Raw genomic sequence first — 17,715 nt, forward strand, 5'->3', positions numbered from 1 at the left:
TCAACTTCAGATGTTTTATTTACATAATTTCCTTAACAGAGCCACAATATTTTGTTCATCATTATCAGTACAAGTGCTGTTGCAAGTTTATTTGTCGCGTCATCACATCATCAGACGTCATCACTTTGCGACTCTGGCGACCACGCAAGCGGGGAATTTGAAAGGAAATATTTATTTTTTAATTTGACGAAAGTAGGGGAAATCCGACGCCATGTGAATATTCACAAATATTGGTTACTGGCAGAAATTGCGTTAGAGTACAGTTTTATTGTTAGACACTCAATACTGTTAAGTTTGTGACGTAGCACTTGTTTTGTTGGGAACGTTAGCCAGTGGCTACTTTGCTAGTCAGGGAATACATTTGCGAACTGACCAAAAAGGGTTTGCTAATGTGTAATTTGGTAATTTTATCAATGTGTTAGTTGTCAATGGGTTTCCACAAATGTGTGGTTTTCACTGCAGCATTGTTTTACCGATTGGCGTATAGTTAGCCGACGAGCTAACGTGAGCTATCTTGGTGGCAGCCACCCCATAGACCGTTAACTTCTAAGCACCTTGTTGGGATTAGCTGTCCATGATGGATAATTCCCCGTCTGCTTCGACTGGTCTTCCTTGTTCGTCGTTCCTGGAGAGGACAATGGAGCGGTTATCTTCCAGGCAATGTCTGAAACTACCCCAACAGGACGAGGCGGCGGAAAGCTGTCATGTAGCTGTCATTGCAGTTCAGCGCTACTTGTGCCAGCAAAGTGAAGGACAGCCGTGTGAGAAGTACAGCTACGACGTGACCATCACCGACGGAGTGTGGCGGGCCAAATGCTTTCTACACCCGAGTTTAAATCATTTGATGCACATTAACACCCTCAGAACAGGGTCGGACATCATCATCACGGAGTGCTCGTTTGTGTACGACGAGAGGAGAGTGGGACATGGTTACATTAGAATTGACAAGTTGAGGTGTGGCTCAGGGAGGTCTGCCCTCTTGTCCAACATGGCTAATGTTCGGGATGTAAGCACTCTACCCATGCTGATCAAACACAGCATGGAGCAGAGCACCTTGCTCCAAAGCGACACGCCTCTCCAGGTGAATCGCAAACATTACCTATCTCTGTGGAACGATGATGATCCAGTGGGGGACATATGGACCTTGGTGCCCACCTTGCGTGCCCCGGTGTTAGATGGTGAGATGCTTTGTTCACTGTCATGCTTCACCCACACCTGGATGATACATTACTCACAAAACGATATTCGGGTGAAGGATAAAGTTGTAGTGCATTGTAGAAACCCGATCATCACTTTTTTTGAGTAGTGTATATGTTCATGACCTTTAGTGTCTTCCTCTCAACAGTGTCCAAGATCTCTCTTCTTCATAGCCTGGAGTCATCTTTCAGAGGCTCAAATAAGGCCCTCCCTCTCCTTGTGAGGATAATGCAGAAATCCCGATTGAGGTATTATGGCAAGATGGAGACCAAGATAGATTTCCCCTACCAGGTGAATTTGAAGAACGCCAAGATGTCACCTCCACTGTAGTCCGCTTTAGCCTTCACCTCACTTTGTTTTCTCTCAGGCATACTTTGAAGTCGCTGACCAGAGTGGCACCATGTCTCTCGTGCTGTGGAACGATCTCTGTCCACAGTTTTACCTAGCACTCAAGGTTGGAACAGTGATGTACCTCCAAAATTACTCTCTTAAGCAGAGTTATTCCAACCGCTCACACCCACAAATGGACCATTATGGAATGAAGAAATTTACTGCAGTTGGTATGTTTGTCTCACACAGACTTTTTGCCCAGTTGTGTATGCAAAAGCGCATAAGGCAGTAAAGAGAAAAAAATAATGATAATAAATAATGAAAGGCATAATGGTATTTCTGTTAATTGTATGCAGTTGATTGATGATTAATTACCTGCTCAAGCAATCGAGGCACAGTGTTCCTCTTGGCTGCTACCAGCAGAGGCACTGTTGATTCAGTTGCTACTGTTTTGAGAAAACAACATTACGTAACCTACTGTACATCTAGCAGGCCTCTGCTATGACACTGGCATGGAAAAAAAGAGTTCCGACAAGTAGATTCTTTCATCCACTCCATGAATAGAAGTCAGTCAGTATCTGCACTACAGCTTATCAAATGTGTGTACATTTACTGGACATCAGACTATGGCCATGTTGATCTGCTCACAGGTCCCGACAAAAACTAGTAAACTGTAGTAAACGTTAATGTATTGCGTCTAGAATGAATGCATATTTTTGTACCATTTAAAGCACATCCCTAATATAATGTCATTAAATATAATGAAAGAAAAGTACACAAGATGGTCTTAGTAGTATCACTATTACTACTATAATGATAATACATGTACTTTTCTCTTCAGAAATCTGCCTGAACCCTCACAATCCAGCTTCAGTCATCACCATCGTGCCACCTAAGGAAGTTCAGCCTCAGTGGTCGTTGCCTGATTTGTCCTATCGCTTCACCACAAGGTAATGTAACATGTTAAGCTAATCAGCCGGCAAGCTATACTTGAGGCTAATTTGCATAATTGTCAATTTAATTTGTATGGCTTCCTCCTCCCCCTGGATGAGTCCCATCATAATGTGTCTATGAGGAGTACTAACAGGTAGTGTTGAGTCTGAAACTGTTAGAGAACACAAAATTATCAGATTAAGAAGCATACACGCTGTGCATTATTTACTTAGATAAACTCAATATGTTGAGTTATATGCATATAACCTATGTAAAGCAAATAAACCTCGGTTATCGTGTTTTTCATGAATGTCAAAAGTCTACATCACAATATGTTACTCGTCTTGTTATCAATACACTGTGTGAGCTCGCGAACAAAGTGGCAACTGGTTGCAGACGATACGTCGCCTGTCTGACATCAGCACTTAACTAAAAAAAAAAAAAAAATGAGAGAAAAACAATTTAATGTTTTATTTATTTTTATTTTACCTGCATAAAACAATTCCAAGTCCATATAAATGACGAATGAAAGAGCTAAATACTGTCCCTAAAGACACTATGTGGCACAGAGACACATCACCGACACAACCTTCTTGTTTTGTCATGAGTTATTCCTTCAATAGTTTATTCAACAGTGATTCTCACCGTCTTCACAGCAAAATGCTGACACTGTTGTGTTCCAGGGAAATACACACTACCTTGCCTTCAGTGCTGCCCACAATGGTGTGTGAATGTTTTGTGGTGGTGGAAGAGGCCGTGGGCGCGAATTGGCACCCACATTTCTATCAGCTGTGGATACAGATGTACCGTACATTACCATCACCAGTGTCAAACTCAGGAGTAAATGAATAATGGATTTGTTCACTATGAAGCGCTTTAGGCACTTTGACATTCGCTATGTCAAATCTAATCCATTATTATTATTATTATTAGCAGTCAGATACCATTTACTAGATAAACATGGCTTGTTATTCCGACTATAATTACATAATTTTAATGGCTTCTTATTTAGAAGTCATTAAAAAAAACACTGTTAGGGTTTTTTTTGGTTGCACATTTATTTTTTATTTTAGTTCTTATCTGTGAGTAATTCCACATTTTCACTTTGTTAGATCAGAGATTGGGAAGGTGGCCAACAACGCAGCATGTGATGTCATCGGTTTGGTTACATTTGTAGGCCGTGTTCAAAGAATAAAGAGTAAAGGCAACAATGGTGAGACTGGAGAAACATGCCAAATATTCTTCTCACATGAATTGGTCTTGCTGTGTGATTGATCCTCCCCATCCCTGTTGTTTGTGAAGAAAAGTACTGGACGTTCCGCTGGGTTCATGCCGTGGACGGAACATCGGAACAGCCTTTTGTCCTGGAGATTTTTTCCTCTTCTCAACCTGACATCTTTGTAAACATAAGTCCAAGTAAGACTACTCATGTGATACCACTGCTGACGTGTTTTTAAACAAATGTGAATTACATCGTCTCTTCCCGCTAGTGACCTACCTGGTGTGCACTCAGATGCGAGTGTGTCAGGTAGAGGGCTCGTCACTTTACCTCACCAGTAGCTGTGAGACAGAGATGTTCATTACTGGTGAGCGCCGTTCAAATATTTAATGCCATCGGCTTATTTAAACAGACATATAAGGCTGTGTTGTTTGCTTCGCTTTTGACTTTGTCGACATAACAGGCTATCACAAACATCAACCATACGTGAAAGACCCCACTGTGAAGAAATTCATTCAGTGGACCAAGACTCAAAAGGACAACGTGATTCTCCAGATGGCATCTGTTGGTGGTCATTACTCTTACCCACATGCCCCGCCCACATTCACCCAACCTGTGGAGGAGACATCAGGTGACACCAGGATTATTCTCACTTCTACTTGCCTCTTTCCTGCCTCAGACTAACTTGGTACTCTGTACATCACGGCAGCACATCGTTGCTTGTTTGATGAGAATACGCTTAAATTCTTAAATTAGTTGTTTGACACTGTTGAGCTACTTGTATGAACTTATTTATGAACCATAGATGAAGAAGACTGTTCATTCTGACTTTTGTCCTGTTCATGTTGACTGTCCAGAGCAAGTTACTCTTGTGGCTGTGTCTGACTTGAAGAAAGAGTTAGAAACCCTGCAGTATCGAGAACATAAAATACTTGCCATTCAAGGTCAAATCACAGCTATAAGATATGTGGAAAAATCAAGCATGACAGAGGCACAAGGCCCCGGATGGAACAAGGTTAGATAAATTACATAACAATGAAAGGAAAGGACATTTTACAAATAACATTGAATACACTTTCTGCAGATGCCAGACGTGTCCACAGCTGAAGAAGCACATTTGGATGTGCAAGAAACTGCTGTCGAAACCTCAGTGAAACAAACGACTGTAAAAGAAAGAAAACGGACAATACAGACAAGGTATGTTTCTGTTTTTAATACCGCTCTTGCTTGCTTAACAAAAGTGAGTAAAATCCTAGTTTCAGTCATTGTTTACATTTATTTTTCATCCAGAAATGCAAAGCAGAGTTCTGCAAACTGTGTGCGTGCAAAAAGGTAAGTTGCTACCGTTAATGTTGATAACATGAGCTCTTCACTTCAATCACACTCTGCAAAGATCTGCTGCTCTCTTCTTCTACAGAGCTCTCCGACAAGAAAATACACAAGTAGACCAGCCAGAGGAAGACGAGGGAGAGTCAAACTCAGGGGAACAGAGTGCACACCCTGAAATTGAAGGTGAACTGTCGCCATCAACTTCTTGTGACATTACATATAAATGTGCTCTGACGCATGTTTGCTCCACCAGGCTGCGATGCATTATCCTGGGAGAGCAGCGGGTGGTCAAGGCAACGCCAAGAATTGTCTGAACATTTGCATCACGGTGCTCTTCATCAGGACAGTATCTCTCGGCGGTTCACCTTGGACAAGAAGAATGCTCTTTTGGGTTGGAGCAATGTTCACCCCATGCGGTGGACACCAGAGCAATCTGCGGATGCTGTCCCACCTGCCGTTTGTCCTGGATACTACCAAGTAACCATACTAGGTAAGTAACTTATGTTGTTATATTCTGACTTTAAAATACCTTCTGTTAGTTGCACTGTAAGAAAGCCCATAATGTTAAATGTGGAAGCCGTAATAGATGACTGGCTGCACGTTACTTGCTCTGTGCTGGTATAAAGTTTTCTTGCTGGCTTTTTCAGTCGTATTAAAGTGCAGCATTTCTTCTGCAATGACTTTCTGTGAACGCACATCATTTTGTGCTAGTCATTTTTATTTACTTGTGTTGACTGTCAGAACGAAGGCTCTGCATATTGACGTGTTCTTTATTCTCCTAGATGTAAAAAGTGGGTTGGATGCATATGTTTTGAGGCAAAACACAACTGTTGCCCTCTATTCAATTTATGATGAACATCCTGACATGGATGACTAGCAATTTGCACAAACAATACAGGCCACTGCAGTGCAATGGTTACTTTTTTTACATCACAAAGTTCAACTGTTCAGCTTCATCCATTTATATGTACTTTACTTTTGTCTTCAATAGATTTTGATTGTGCACACAACAAATCAATCATGCAATCATGACCCAATTGGCCACAATTAATTCCATGTTACTGTACACAGAGCGCAAGAGAGAGAACTACTTTCCAATCGCATCATCTACGTATGTTAATCTGACTTTTAAAAAGCAAAACACAATCTAATTAAGGTGTTTACGTGCATGTTTAAAAGCTAGCTTTATGCGAATTCATGCAATAATTAGTTTTTTTTAGTGCAACGATATTGAGTGTGTCACCAGGGACCAAATGTGTTCATCTGTGCTTATTCAGGCATAAACAGGACGATGGCTGTGGACGCAGCCTTTTTACCCATCGTGTGTTCCAGCGAGCAAAGAGCCGTAGGTCTTATTCATGATCGCCATGACAACACCATGATGTCTTGTCTCTCTTCTGGATTCCTCTGCCCCCTCAGCCACAGCAAGGCAACACATCCCAGACCAGGTCATTACAAGCATCACCGCGACGTGCCCGATTTACATTGTAGTTGAGCATCACACTGATACCTCTATTCCCAATGTATTTTGTTTTTCAGAGGAGATTTTGACAACGGCTAGTGAACTGGAGGACACACACTTGGTGTGTGTCTTGGACATTTGCCACCTTGGTGGAGAGGACATAGAGGTACTGATTAGCAAAGTCTACAAAGTGACGGAGGTTTCTGTTTTGTAGCAGTTTACCAATATACATCATACATTATCATAATCATACGAGTCTTCTCTAATGCTAGAAACAGACAAATAAATTCAGATTTCTGGATTGCTTTTATAAAATCTGTTAAAAAAGAAAATATTTAGTGCTATGTTTAATATCAATCAAACTGAGCCCCGTGTCTCACACGCACGGAGAGCTCACAAAGCACACTAATAAAATCATTCAGGGCTGTCTTTGACTAAGGATTTTCATAGTCTAATCTGATGCGTTAGATTTTGTTCATAGTCAACTAATAGTCAAATATATTTTTTCAAGCTAATAGTTATCCCTACATATAAACAAATCTCATTCGCGACTTTTTCCTCGTCAAAGAAAAAGGATACATTTCTCAGATAAACAACTTAACAATATATTTTATTTATTTAGTGACACAGTAAGCATTTCACATAGATGCACAGTCCTTTGCCTCTTGTCTTGCCTGTTTCATCTGTTTTATCAGCCCGTTGTGTGTGGCGGTTGGCTAGCGGCTAGCTCAATAATTTGGTCCCCCACTGTTTAGTCATGTCTCTGTGAAAAATATGACTCTGGAGTCACTGTGGGTGATGTGGAATCGTAACCTGTCCATTTTATTCACTAAAGCAGTGGTTTTCAAACTGCGGGGTGCGCCCCCTCGGCCTAAATAGGCTTTTTGACTCAAACATTTAGAATTTAATAAATAAATGTTATTTTGAGCTGACAGAAAAAACAGTGTTTGTGTCAGTGTGAGAAGTCTAACTCGTCACATTTTGTATTTCATTCGTGGGTTAGTTTAAGACCTGTTATGCTAATACAGAAAAAAAGTAATACAAAAATATGCTTGCTGACTGTATTGTTTTATATCAGGGGTCGGGAACCTTTTTGGCGAAGAGAGCCATGAAGGCCAGATATTTTAAAATGTGTATCTGTGAGAGCCATATACATTTTTTTAAACATTGAATGCAATAAAATGTGTGCATTTTTATGTAAGACCAACAGTTTTAGATAATGGGCTCTAATTACGTAGACCAGGCACACTACCCCACGCCAATGGGGTGTGGCCAGCACACTTTCGTGAGCAGCGCAGTGTAATAATAAATCAAATACTTGTTGCCATTAATACAACTTCTGCTGCTGCATAGTTTTGCACCGTACTCCGTAGACGTATTTCATTCTTTTGGCCATCTTCGTCAGAAGGCTTGGTTCTGCAGCTTTAGCTATTTGACTAAAGGAGGAAAGTTTACATTTACATGATTTTTTGACATCTCAATGACCGAGGTAGACTCCAGCATTACCCAGTAATAATCAAGTTTTGGTGTTTGACCTGGAAAATATCATCAGGAAAGATAGATATGGTTGGCCATATTGCAGCAGAATATAGATGGACGAATTAAAATGCATAAGAAAGTTGTTGATTTTGAATATTATTTTTAACAGTAATTTCTGTGATGGTTTACTTTAAAATGTTAGCAAAAATACATTTTTATTGTGGTAAGAAATGCTTGCGAGCCAGATACAGTCATCAAAAGAGCCCTACCTGGCTCCCGAGCCATAGGTTCCCTACCTCTGTTTTATATAATGGCCCATAGTTCCGCAATTCATATACTTTTACATACAATTTGATGTAATTATTGTTGTAGTTGCACATCGAATTGTTTACCACAAAGAGATTTCCCCTACTTATTATAAAGACTTATTTCTATCTGCGATTAAATGGGATTAATTGTGCGCTAACTACAAAGTGTGATTAATCACAATCAAATATTTTAATCGATTGGCAGCCCTATTATTATTAACCCTATTTTATTCACTTTTGATATTACTACTTCAAAAGGTTGTAGCTTGAAAATGCTAACAGATGTAAATGAGAAAAAATCATCACTGTGACCCAAAGTTTGTGATAAGAGTAAATACACTCATCTAATTTGCATTGCCACATCACCAGGCTCGGAAATGATCAAAGCCCTGTAATTTTTCAACTGTAAAATCTGAGCTGAAAATAAATCTCCAAAAGGGGGGCTATGCAAAAAAAAAAAAAGTTTGGGAACCACTGCACTAAAGAGACAAAAATGCACAGTTGTGTCATTACGCAAGCGTTGCTACCATCTTCATGTCAAAAAATTCCAACTATCCCTGTAATTCATAAAAACGGCCACTGGGTGGCAGAAGTGCCATTTGGTAAATGCTCAGGCAATCATGTAAATAGAACTCGAGTATCACATGACAGGAAGAAGGAAGTGGATTAGCATGAAGGTGTGTAGCCTGCAGAATGACATTTTAAGGCATGCACACACTACTTCAATTCCAAATGTGAAAATTGTAAATAGTTCATGCTGTTATATTTGGAAATAAATGATTTTAATGTTTTAAAAAAAAGCATGTTTATGTTGGTAGAGGTGTTTGGAGTTATTTTGGTCAGTTCCATCTTTGTATTGCCATAGAACCCAATATTCTGTGTGCTGTGAAAGATCAGTCGTAATCGGCTAAAATACTGAAGGGGGAAAAAAGTAAATTGATAATGAAAACTGTGATCAACAACTTTTTTTCGCTCACATTTTTCTGCTCACAATCACATTACATACTATATGTTTAAAAATATTTATTTCCAAATATTTCACAATATCCAGGCTGATTTTTATAAATAATTCAATATAACATAATTCATGTTAAGACTGTAAACTTAATTTGTTATTTTCATTTCAACAATATTAACAATATATATTTTTAAAGCTTCTTTCAATGGTAAATACAAGGAGAGGGGAAAAAAAACAACATACAAGCGACTGCAACACCAACACAACAGAGCCTCACCTCTATTAAGACACTTGATTATCTGTTACAAAATTACTTTAATTGTAAAATCATGTAACGTACATATGTAATCCATGAGACATACAAAATAAACTATATCATCTAGTGTCTTTTTGTACATTCTAATATACAATATATTCAATGTTTTCTGCACCGCAACAGCAGAAATTGCTGTGTGGCAGGTTCATGTTCCTCAGTTCCTGGCCTTAATAGTCTTCCACCACAATAAAAGTGTCCGTCATCACCTGACAAATCAGGAAAAAAGATCACAAACCTTCAAAAACAGTGAGACCAAATGGAAAAAGTCCATGAAGCTAAAACAGGGGAGATGGTTGAAATGTTTCGAGCAAATTATTTACATGATCGAAAGGCTCTAAAATGTTTACATCCAGGTGAAGACGGGGTGTTTGTGTTCCGATGCAAATCATGTTGACCTTAAACTGCAATGGGATATGAGTGCATTATTATTTCATATGAATGCAAGGCAAATAACAATAGAAGTGGTCTTTCTGACTGAAAGGTCCACATGTGCATTCTCCGCTTCCTGCACAATGTCAGCTAGTCGTCACCACCTGTATCTATTTCTATACGAGAGACATCATTATGTCTCGATAACTGCAAATATTGGCACTGCTTAGCATTTCAGCAGCAAAAGGAACACAAAATCAAACGCTTAAATCTCTTCCATGTTTGGATGACTTCATCATGGTGAACTTTTAGTTAGTTTTTTTTTTAAATCAGTGGTTGTGTCTCACATGATCAGGAGGAAAAAACAAGCTATACCACATTCCAAGTCTATAAGCTGTAATCATCGAGTGTAACATATTGTCTCTGACAAGATATCCACACCATGGAATGTCAGGGTATTTCAACAAGAACAACAAAAAACCCTCATATATAATAATTTAAGCAGTACAGTGGTGTATCAAACAGTATAAATTAACATTCTCAAACAGACATTGCACATCGTCGTCGAAGAGTAGAACGGCACGGCACGTTTTGATGTCGTCGCTCACACCAAGCATTACTGGGGGAGAAAAAAAACACTAACAGTTGAGATCATAACTCTATTGTGTCTGTGGGGAATTCAATTAGGATTGTCAGTAGAAGCTGATACACAGTTGAGCACATAGCAGTCAGCTTTCCTGACAACATATAATTAAAAGAAAGTGAGTGACAAATTTGAAAAAAAATGGCGTGCAGTGTTTGATCCTTAGATAATTAGCAGCTGTTCTTCAATGAAGCTTCTTCAAATACTTTACATCTCTCTCTGATGCGTCGTCATTGCACACACACGCATACAACAGTCACAATGTTAATATACCAGGGGAGTCCAAAGGGCGCGACAGAACGTCTGGGCCTCCCTTAACTGCCTAAATTTGTATATTTTTCTTTATTTTTTTTTTCAAGTTCATCACATGCTTTGAGAAAATTGCTTACAGTGGAACCTGGGTTTCATTCCGGGAAATGGATAGCCCAAAGAAAGCACCCCACTGATACATAACCCATCAAGCTGAGACATACAGTGAAGAAAATAAGTATTTGAACACCCTGCTATTTTGCTATTTCTCCCACTTAGAAATCATGGAGGGGTCTGAAATTTTCATCGTAGGTGCATGTCCACTGTGAGAGAGATAAACTAAAAAGAAAAATCCAGAAATCACAATGCATGATTTTTTAACAATTTATTTGTGTGATACAGCTGCTAATAAGTATTTGAACACCTGAGAAAATGAATGTTAATATTTGGTACAGTAGCCTTTGTTTGCTATTACAGAGGTCAAACGTTTCCTGTAGTTTTTCACCAGGTTTGCACACACTGCAGGAGGGATCTTGGCCCACTCCTCCACACAGATCTTCTCTAGATCAGTCAGGTTTCTGGGCTGTCGCTGAGAAACACGGAGTTTGAGCTCCCTCCAAAGATTTTCGATTGGGTTCAGGTCTGGAGACTGGCTGGGCCATGCTAGAACCTTGATATGCTTCTTACGGAGCCACTCCTTGGTTTTCCTGGCTGTGTGCTTCGGGTCGTTGTCGTGTTGGAAGACCCAGCCACGACCCATCTTCAATGCTCTGACAGAGGGAAGGAGGTTGTTCCCCAAAATCTCACAATACACGGCCCCAGTCATCCTCTCTTTAATGCAGTGCACTCGTCCTGTCCCATGTGCAGAAAAACACCCCCAAAGCATGATGCTACCACCCCCATGCTTCACAGTAGGGATGGTGTTCTTCGGATTGTACTCTTCATTCTTCTTCCTCCAAACACGCTTATTGGAATTATGACCAAAAAGTTCTATTTTGGTCTCATCTGACCATAAAACTTTCTCCCATGACTCCTCTGTATCATCCAAATGGTCATATGCAAACTTAAGACGGGCCTTGACATGTGCTGGTTTAAGCAGGGGAACCTTTGGTGCCATGCATGATTTCACATCATGACGTCTTAGTGTATTACCTACAGTAACCTTGGAAACGGTGGTCCCAGCTCTTTTCAGGTCATTGACCAAGTCCTGTCGTGTAGTTCTGGGCTGATTCCTCACCTTTCTTAGAATCATTGAGACCCCACGAGGTGATATCTTGCATGGGGCTCCACTCCGATTGAGATTGACCGTCATGTTTAGCTTCTTCCATTTTCTAATGATAGCTCCAACAGTGGACCTTTTTTCACCAAGCTGCTTGGTAATTGCTCCGTAGCCCTTTCCAGCCTTGTGGAGGTGTACAATTTTGTCTCTGGTGTCTTTGGACAGCTCTTTGGTCTTCGCCATGTTACAAGTTAAAGTCTTACTGATTGTATGGGGTGGACAGGTGTCTTTATGCAGCTAACGACCTCAAACAGGTGCATCTGATTCAGGATGATACATGGAGTGCAGGTGGACTTCTAATGGGCAGACTAACAGGTCTTTCAGGGTCAGAATTCTAGATGATACACAGGTGTTCAAATACTTATTTGCAGCTGTATCACACAAATAAATTGTTAAAAAATCATGCATTGTGATTTCTGGATTTTTCTTTTTAGTTTATCTCTCTCACAGTGGACATGCACCTACGATGAAAATTTCAGACCCCTCCATGATTTCTAAGTGGGAGAAATAGCAAAATAGCAGGGTGTTCAAATACTTATTTTCTTCACTGTAAAGAGGGTGGAGAAACACTACTGAATTCAATCGAGCCTGGATGTACGGGAAGCCGCACCAATAAGTCCCAACCATGTAAAATTATCATTATTCTCAATCTATTTTTAGTTCAAATGTTCGGGTGTCTGGAACAGATTCATTGGATATACATTGGATTATGTGTTTTCGTACATTTCGGTTTTCGTTTTTTATAAGGAATTAATGAAAACTGAGGTACCGCTGTATTAGTAAATATAATAAATTTCCACTGAAAGTAGTATTGAGCTGGCCACAATATACAGTCATGGAAGAAAAAAATATTATAGACCACCCCTGTTTATGGATCCATGCCTGGTACAACTAAAGGTTGTAAATTTGTTTGGACAGATATAACCATGATAACAAAATACAGTAAAGTCTCGTTATATCGATATTCTCGGGAGTCGGAAAAAATACCGATATAACCGGACTATCCATATATCCGATCCTGCGCCGAACTGCATTAAAAGTGGGCGGATCTTTGATATGGCATGTAATTTTCTCCTTGAGTTCATGGATTGCGTATCTAGCATGCTTTTGTACTACAATAAATTTTGTACTACAGTAAATAAAAATAAACTTACGCTGTAGTGATTACCGGTTACCGGGACATAATTCACCCCGGAACTATCGATAGTTCGGAGGGGTAGGCGCGAGGGGCGGGTGTTTTCCGCTGTGTGTGCTGTACTCTGGTGGTGGAAGTGTGAAAAATAAAGTTGACTGGAAGCAGCCGTTCGCCGTGTTCTTTTTTGGTATTGAAATCCTTAAGCAAAGATTGATTTAAGCTGCTTTTGTATCGATATAAGCAGACCAAATTGGCTGGCGGGAGATGAAAAGGGCATCCTAGTAACCGGATTATCATAATAACCGTGTATCGTACTAACGGAGCTAATTATATCATAAAAGACTAGAAATTTGCCGGGAAATGAAAATAGTATCGTAATAAGTAATTCGTTTTAACCGACATCGATATAACGAGACTTTACTGTATATAGTGAATACCCCTCTGACGGTGTCCGAAAATAAAAAGCATTAATATCTAACGGCACCATTTTTGTGACATGTTTGGACTGAAAAATCCAATTTACAAATCTACAACATGTACATACAGTGAAGAAAATAAGTATTTGAACACCCTGCTATTTTGCTATTTCTCCCACTTAGAAATCATGGAGGGGTCTGAAATTTTCATCGTAGGTGCATGTCCACTGTGAGAGAGATAAACTAAAAAGAAAAATCCAGAAATCACAATGCATGATTTTTTAACAATTTATTTGTGTGATACAGCTGCAAATAAGTATTTGAACACCTGTGTATCATCTAGAATTCTGACCCTGAAAGACCTGTTAGTCTGCCCATTAGAAGTCCACCTGCACTCCATGTATCATCCTGAATCAGATGCACCTGTTTGAGGTCGTTAGCTGCATAAAGACACCTGTCCACCCCATACAATCAGTAAGACTTTAACTTGTAACATGGCGAAGACCAAAGAGCTGTCCAAAGACACCAGAGACAAAATTGTACACCTCCACAAGGCTGGAAAGGGCTACGGAGCAATTACCAAGCAGCTTGGTGAAAAAAGGTCCACTGTTGGAGCTATCATTAGAAAATGGAAGAAGCTAAACATGACGGTCAATCTCAATCGGAGTGGAGCCCCATGCAAGATATCACCTCGTGGGGTCTCAATGATTCTAAGAAAGGTGAGGAATCAGCCCAGAACTACACGACAGGACTTGGTCAATGACCTGAAAAGAGCTGGGACCACCGTTTCCAAGGTTACTGTAGGTAATACACTAAGACGTCATGATGTGAAATCATGCATGGCACCAAAGGTTCCCCTGCTTAAACCAGCACATGTCAAGGCCCGTCTTAAGTTTGCATATGACCATTTGGATGATACAGAGGAGTCATGGGAGAAAGTTTTATGGTCAGATGAGACCAAAATAGAACTTTTTGGTCATAATTCCAATAAGCGTGTTTGGAGGAAGAAGAATGAAGAGTACAATCCGAAGAACACCATCCCTACTGTGAAGCATGGGGGTGGTAGCATCATGCTTTGGGGGTGTTTTTCTGCACATGGGACAGGACGAGTGCACTGCATTAAAGAGAGGATGACTGGGGCCGTGTATTGTGAGATTTTGGGGAACAACCTCCTTCCCTCTGTCAGAGCATTGAAGATGGGTCGTGGCTGGGTCTTCCAACACGACAACGACCCGAAGCACACAGCCAGGAAAACCAAGGAGTGGCTCCGTAAGAAGCATATCAAGGTTCTAGCATGGCCCAGCCAGTCTCCAGACCTGAACCCAATCGAAAATCTTTGGAGGGAGCTCAAACTCCGTGTTTCTCAGCGACAGCCCAGAAACCTGACTGATCTAGAGAAGATCTGTGTGGAGGAGTGGGCCAAGATCCCTCCTGCAGTGTGTGCAAACCTGGTGAAAAACTACAGGAAACGTTTGACCTCTGTAATAGCAAACAAAGGCTACTGTACCAAATATTAACATTCATTTTCTCAGGTGTTCAAATACTTATTAGCAGCTGTATCACACAAATAAATTGTTAAAAAATCATGCATTGTGATTTCTGGATTTTTCTTTTTAGTTTATCTCTCTCACAGTGGACATGCACCTACGATGAAAATTTCAGACCCCTCCATGATTTCTAAGTGGGAGAAATAGCAAAATAGCAGGGTGTTCAAATACTTATTTTCTTCACTGTATGTAAGACGTCGGGTTAAAACCAGTGGTGACCCTTTAATTTCCTGCATCACCATTTCAAATTCATCTAAACCTTGTGACATTTCTGAATAATTTCAAATAAATTTAACCAGGGTTTCAGCATATATATTATTCAATGTGAAAGAAAAAAGCATCTGAGTTAATTGATGGACAAGGTAGGGTGGCGAAGGCATCCTGTATATAGATTTTTTCCAATCTCCAATATAAATCTATATGTCTCTTGATTTGAATCTGATGCGGGAAAAACATAATAAATTACTATCTATGAAAATAGAAACTTTGTATCCCAAATGCACCTGAGTAGGATTTTTAAAGCCGTAATCACAACAATGGAACCGCACCATGGTAGAAGTAGTAGCATGGTTCAAGGCACATTACAGTATCCCCCCCCTCCACTACGAACTTGTTTACCAAGTCTGTCCACAGTGGCGCTGCAGTGCTCATTGTGGGACTGTTGTTAATTTCACTGGCAAGTGTTGAGACAGTCGAAGCAGCCCTTCATGTTGCAGACTGAGCCTTTCAATAAAGATGGATGCTTGTCAAGTTTAGGCAAATGCGCCTCGAGGAGTCAGTGTAGCTTAAAAAGAGATATGATATTCCACACTGAAGCCCCAATGGTCACATATTTAGGGGCTGGTGTCCGATGTCTGCAATTCCCACTCATCCCTTATTTTTTCCAGACAAAAAAAGGGAACTCATATCACTGAAGGGCGTTGTGAGGGAAAATAATCTCACTGTGAAGCCGTGTGCATATTTAATATTAACTTTAGGCAAAAATAAATACTCTACTTCTGGGTGGGGCTTGGTAGCAAAGTGCGAAATGAAAGTGGCGTCCTTGTGATAGCGGTGATAAATCCACTTGTTTCAATGACAAGTCAGCGTGTCGCGAGCTGGTGATGAAAGGCCCCGCCTCTCATCATCACATTCCTCAGATCCTCAGTTACGTCTGATCCGCGTCGCGTTCCATTGCCGTTGAACTCCAGCACGTCCCGTGAACGAGCGGCTTCACATTAAAAGGTTCGGGCCGCTCGTGTCAGTTTTGCTGCAGAGTTTGATGCCGATTTCTACAGTGCTACCGTGTTAGCATATTCCTAAAGTCTGAAACATTCTGATTGTGGGAATGTTGGTACGATCTTTGTTGCGGCTGTTGCTGCTGTGCTTGCGGCGGCGGCGGCTGCTGTATGTATCCCACGGTACTTTGCTGCTGGATGTTGGCGGTGTGTAAGAATGCTGGAGTCGATCCACTGTGCACCAATCCTTGGGTCATCTACACAATACACAACATTTAGCAGTTAGTGATTGGTTTCAGTCTTAATACTGTATGGCATGTAACAAACTAGTCCTTTTGCCCTGCACTGTATTGTTGCTTATGGCTTGCTGGCTCACTGTCATGGAATTTGTTATTAAATGGGACTGCTACATAACCCACCATGGGGCCAAAGAAAGTTTGCAAGTGCCAGCAACTTGATAAAAAAAAAAGTTGAGAAACTCTACAGAAATTGATCTCACCAGGATATATAGGAAGTCATCAATACGTTTCATCCATTCATCTTTTATAAATATTTTTGCATTGGCTTCTCCATGTGAAGTTATAATTATTCTGGCCAAAATGTATTTTTTGTTAATATTTTTGGGTACAGATTCACTGGATTTCCATCAGTGCTTCTCAAATAGTGAAGCGATCTCCCCTGGGTGGTTGCGTGGGCTTTCATTTAAATGCCGACCTACCAACACAAACAAATATATAGTACTCAACATGCAATTTGACTCCTGAATAAGCTTGTATGCTCTCCATTTTGTTGCATATTCCTGCTTTCAGTTTCAAGTTCAGTCTGTACAGAATGAATAATTGTTAGCATTAATGGGGGGTGGTGACAGAAAATAATTGAGAAGCACTGATTTACATTATAGGCAAACCTTTACTCTGGGTTTTCGAAATGAATTAAATGCTTGTTGTTTCATGGTTGAACAAAAATATAACAAAAATAATTATGTATTCATGGCTTTAAATTAAAAAATTTCAAGCATAAAAATGGCTAAATGAGTGAAAATACAAATATAAGGCATACAAGAGATGCATTTAAACGTGGTATGTCATTAGATGTCAGTAATGTTACTATAGCAACAGGTATAGTCATCCCTTGTTTATCAAAATATCCCATTTAATGATAATGAATCCTACTTTGCGGAAGTGAGGTGCAATACAATATCTGACTTGTGTGTGCCTGGGAATTGAGTCAGCTAGTAGAGTTGAGTGATAGCTGAATGCCAGCAGCACGTTAGCAGTGTTAGCAGAGACTGGCCGACAGCAGCTCCTGTGTGAATGTTGAGTACATGGC

The 17,715-nt window shown here is 40.2% G+C and overlaps 2 protein-coding genes across 6 annotated transcripts in view; one reads left to right on the top strand and one right to left on the bottom strand.

The window, feature by feature from the left end:
* Nucleotides 1–118: 118 nt before the first annotated feature.
* radx (RPA1 related single stranded DNA binding protein) lies at nucleotides 119–7,067 on the top strand. The gene is made up of 15 exons (XM_058088280.2): nucleotides 119–1,178; nucleotides 1,346–1,488; nucleotides 1,565–1,757; nucleotides 2,369–2,477; nucleotides 3,573–3,673; nucleotides 3,763–3,876; nucleotides 3,951–4,046; nucleotides 4,143–4,310; nucleotides 4,537–4,694; nucleotides 4,764–4,876; nucleotides 4,970–5,011; nucleotides 5,097–5,191; nucleotides 5,262–5,498; nucleotides 6,286–6,456; nucleotides 6,548–7,067. Exons 1-15 carry the CDS (start codon nucleotides 575–577, stop codon nucleotides 6,682–6,684), a joined length of 2,481 nt encoding a protein of 826 aa, XP_057944263.2. The 5' UTR covers nucleotides 119–574; the 3' UTR covers nucleotides 6,685–7,067.
* Nucleotides 7,068–15,361: 8,294 nt separating this feature from the next.
* Nucleotides 15,362–17,715, bottom strand: part of npas2 (neuronal PAS domain protein 2) — a 70,873-nt gene continuing 68,519 nt past the window's right edge. For all 5 annotated transcript variants that reach the window (XM_058088276.2, XM_058088279.2, XM_058088278.2 and 2 more), the window contains one exon: nucleotides 15,362–16,643. In XM_058088276.2, the coding sequence (XP_057944259.2) occupies nucleotides 16,449–16,643 (195 nt within the window). In that variant the 3' untranslated portion in view covers nucleotides 15,362–16,448. The remainder of the gene's footprint in view (nucleotides 16,644–17,715) is intronic.

Source organism: Doryrhamphus excisus, linkage group LG21, assembly GCF_037039965.1.
Source record: "Doryrhamphus excisus strain RoL-2023G ecotype Guam linkage group LG21, RoL_Dexc_Guam_v1.1, whole genome shotgun sequence".
Classification (NCBI taxonomy): Eukaryota; Metazoa; Chordata; class Actinopteri; order Syngnathiformes; family Syngnathidae; genus Doryrhamphus; species Doryrhamphus excisus.

Bases quoted from the DNA above. Each gene is read 5' to 3' on its own strand.
- radx (XM_058088280.2), top strand. From the start codon at position 575: ATGATGGATAATTCCCCGTCTGCTTCGACTGGTCTTCCTTGTTCGTCG. The intron at 4,047-4,142 runs GTGAGCGCCGTT...TCGACATAACAG, and splicing joins GACAGAGATGTTCATTACTG to GCTATCACAAACATCAACCA. The intron at 6,457-6,547 runs GTCATTACAAGC...TTTGTTTTTCAG, and splicing joins GGCAACACATCCCAGACCAG to AGGAGATTTTGACAACGGCT.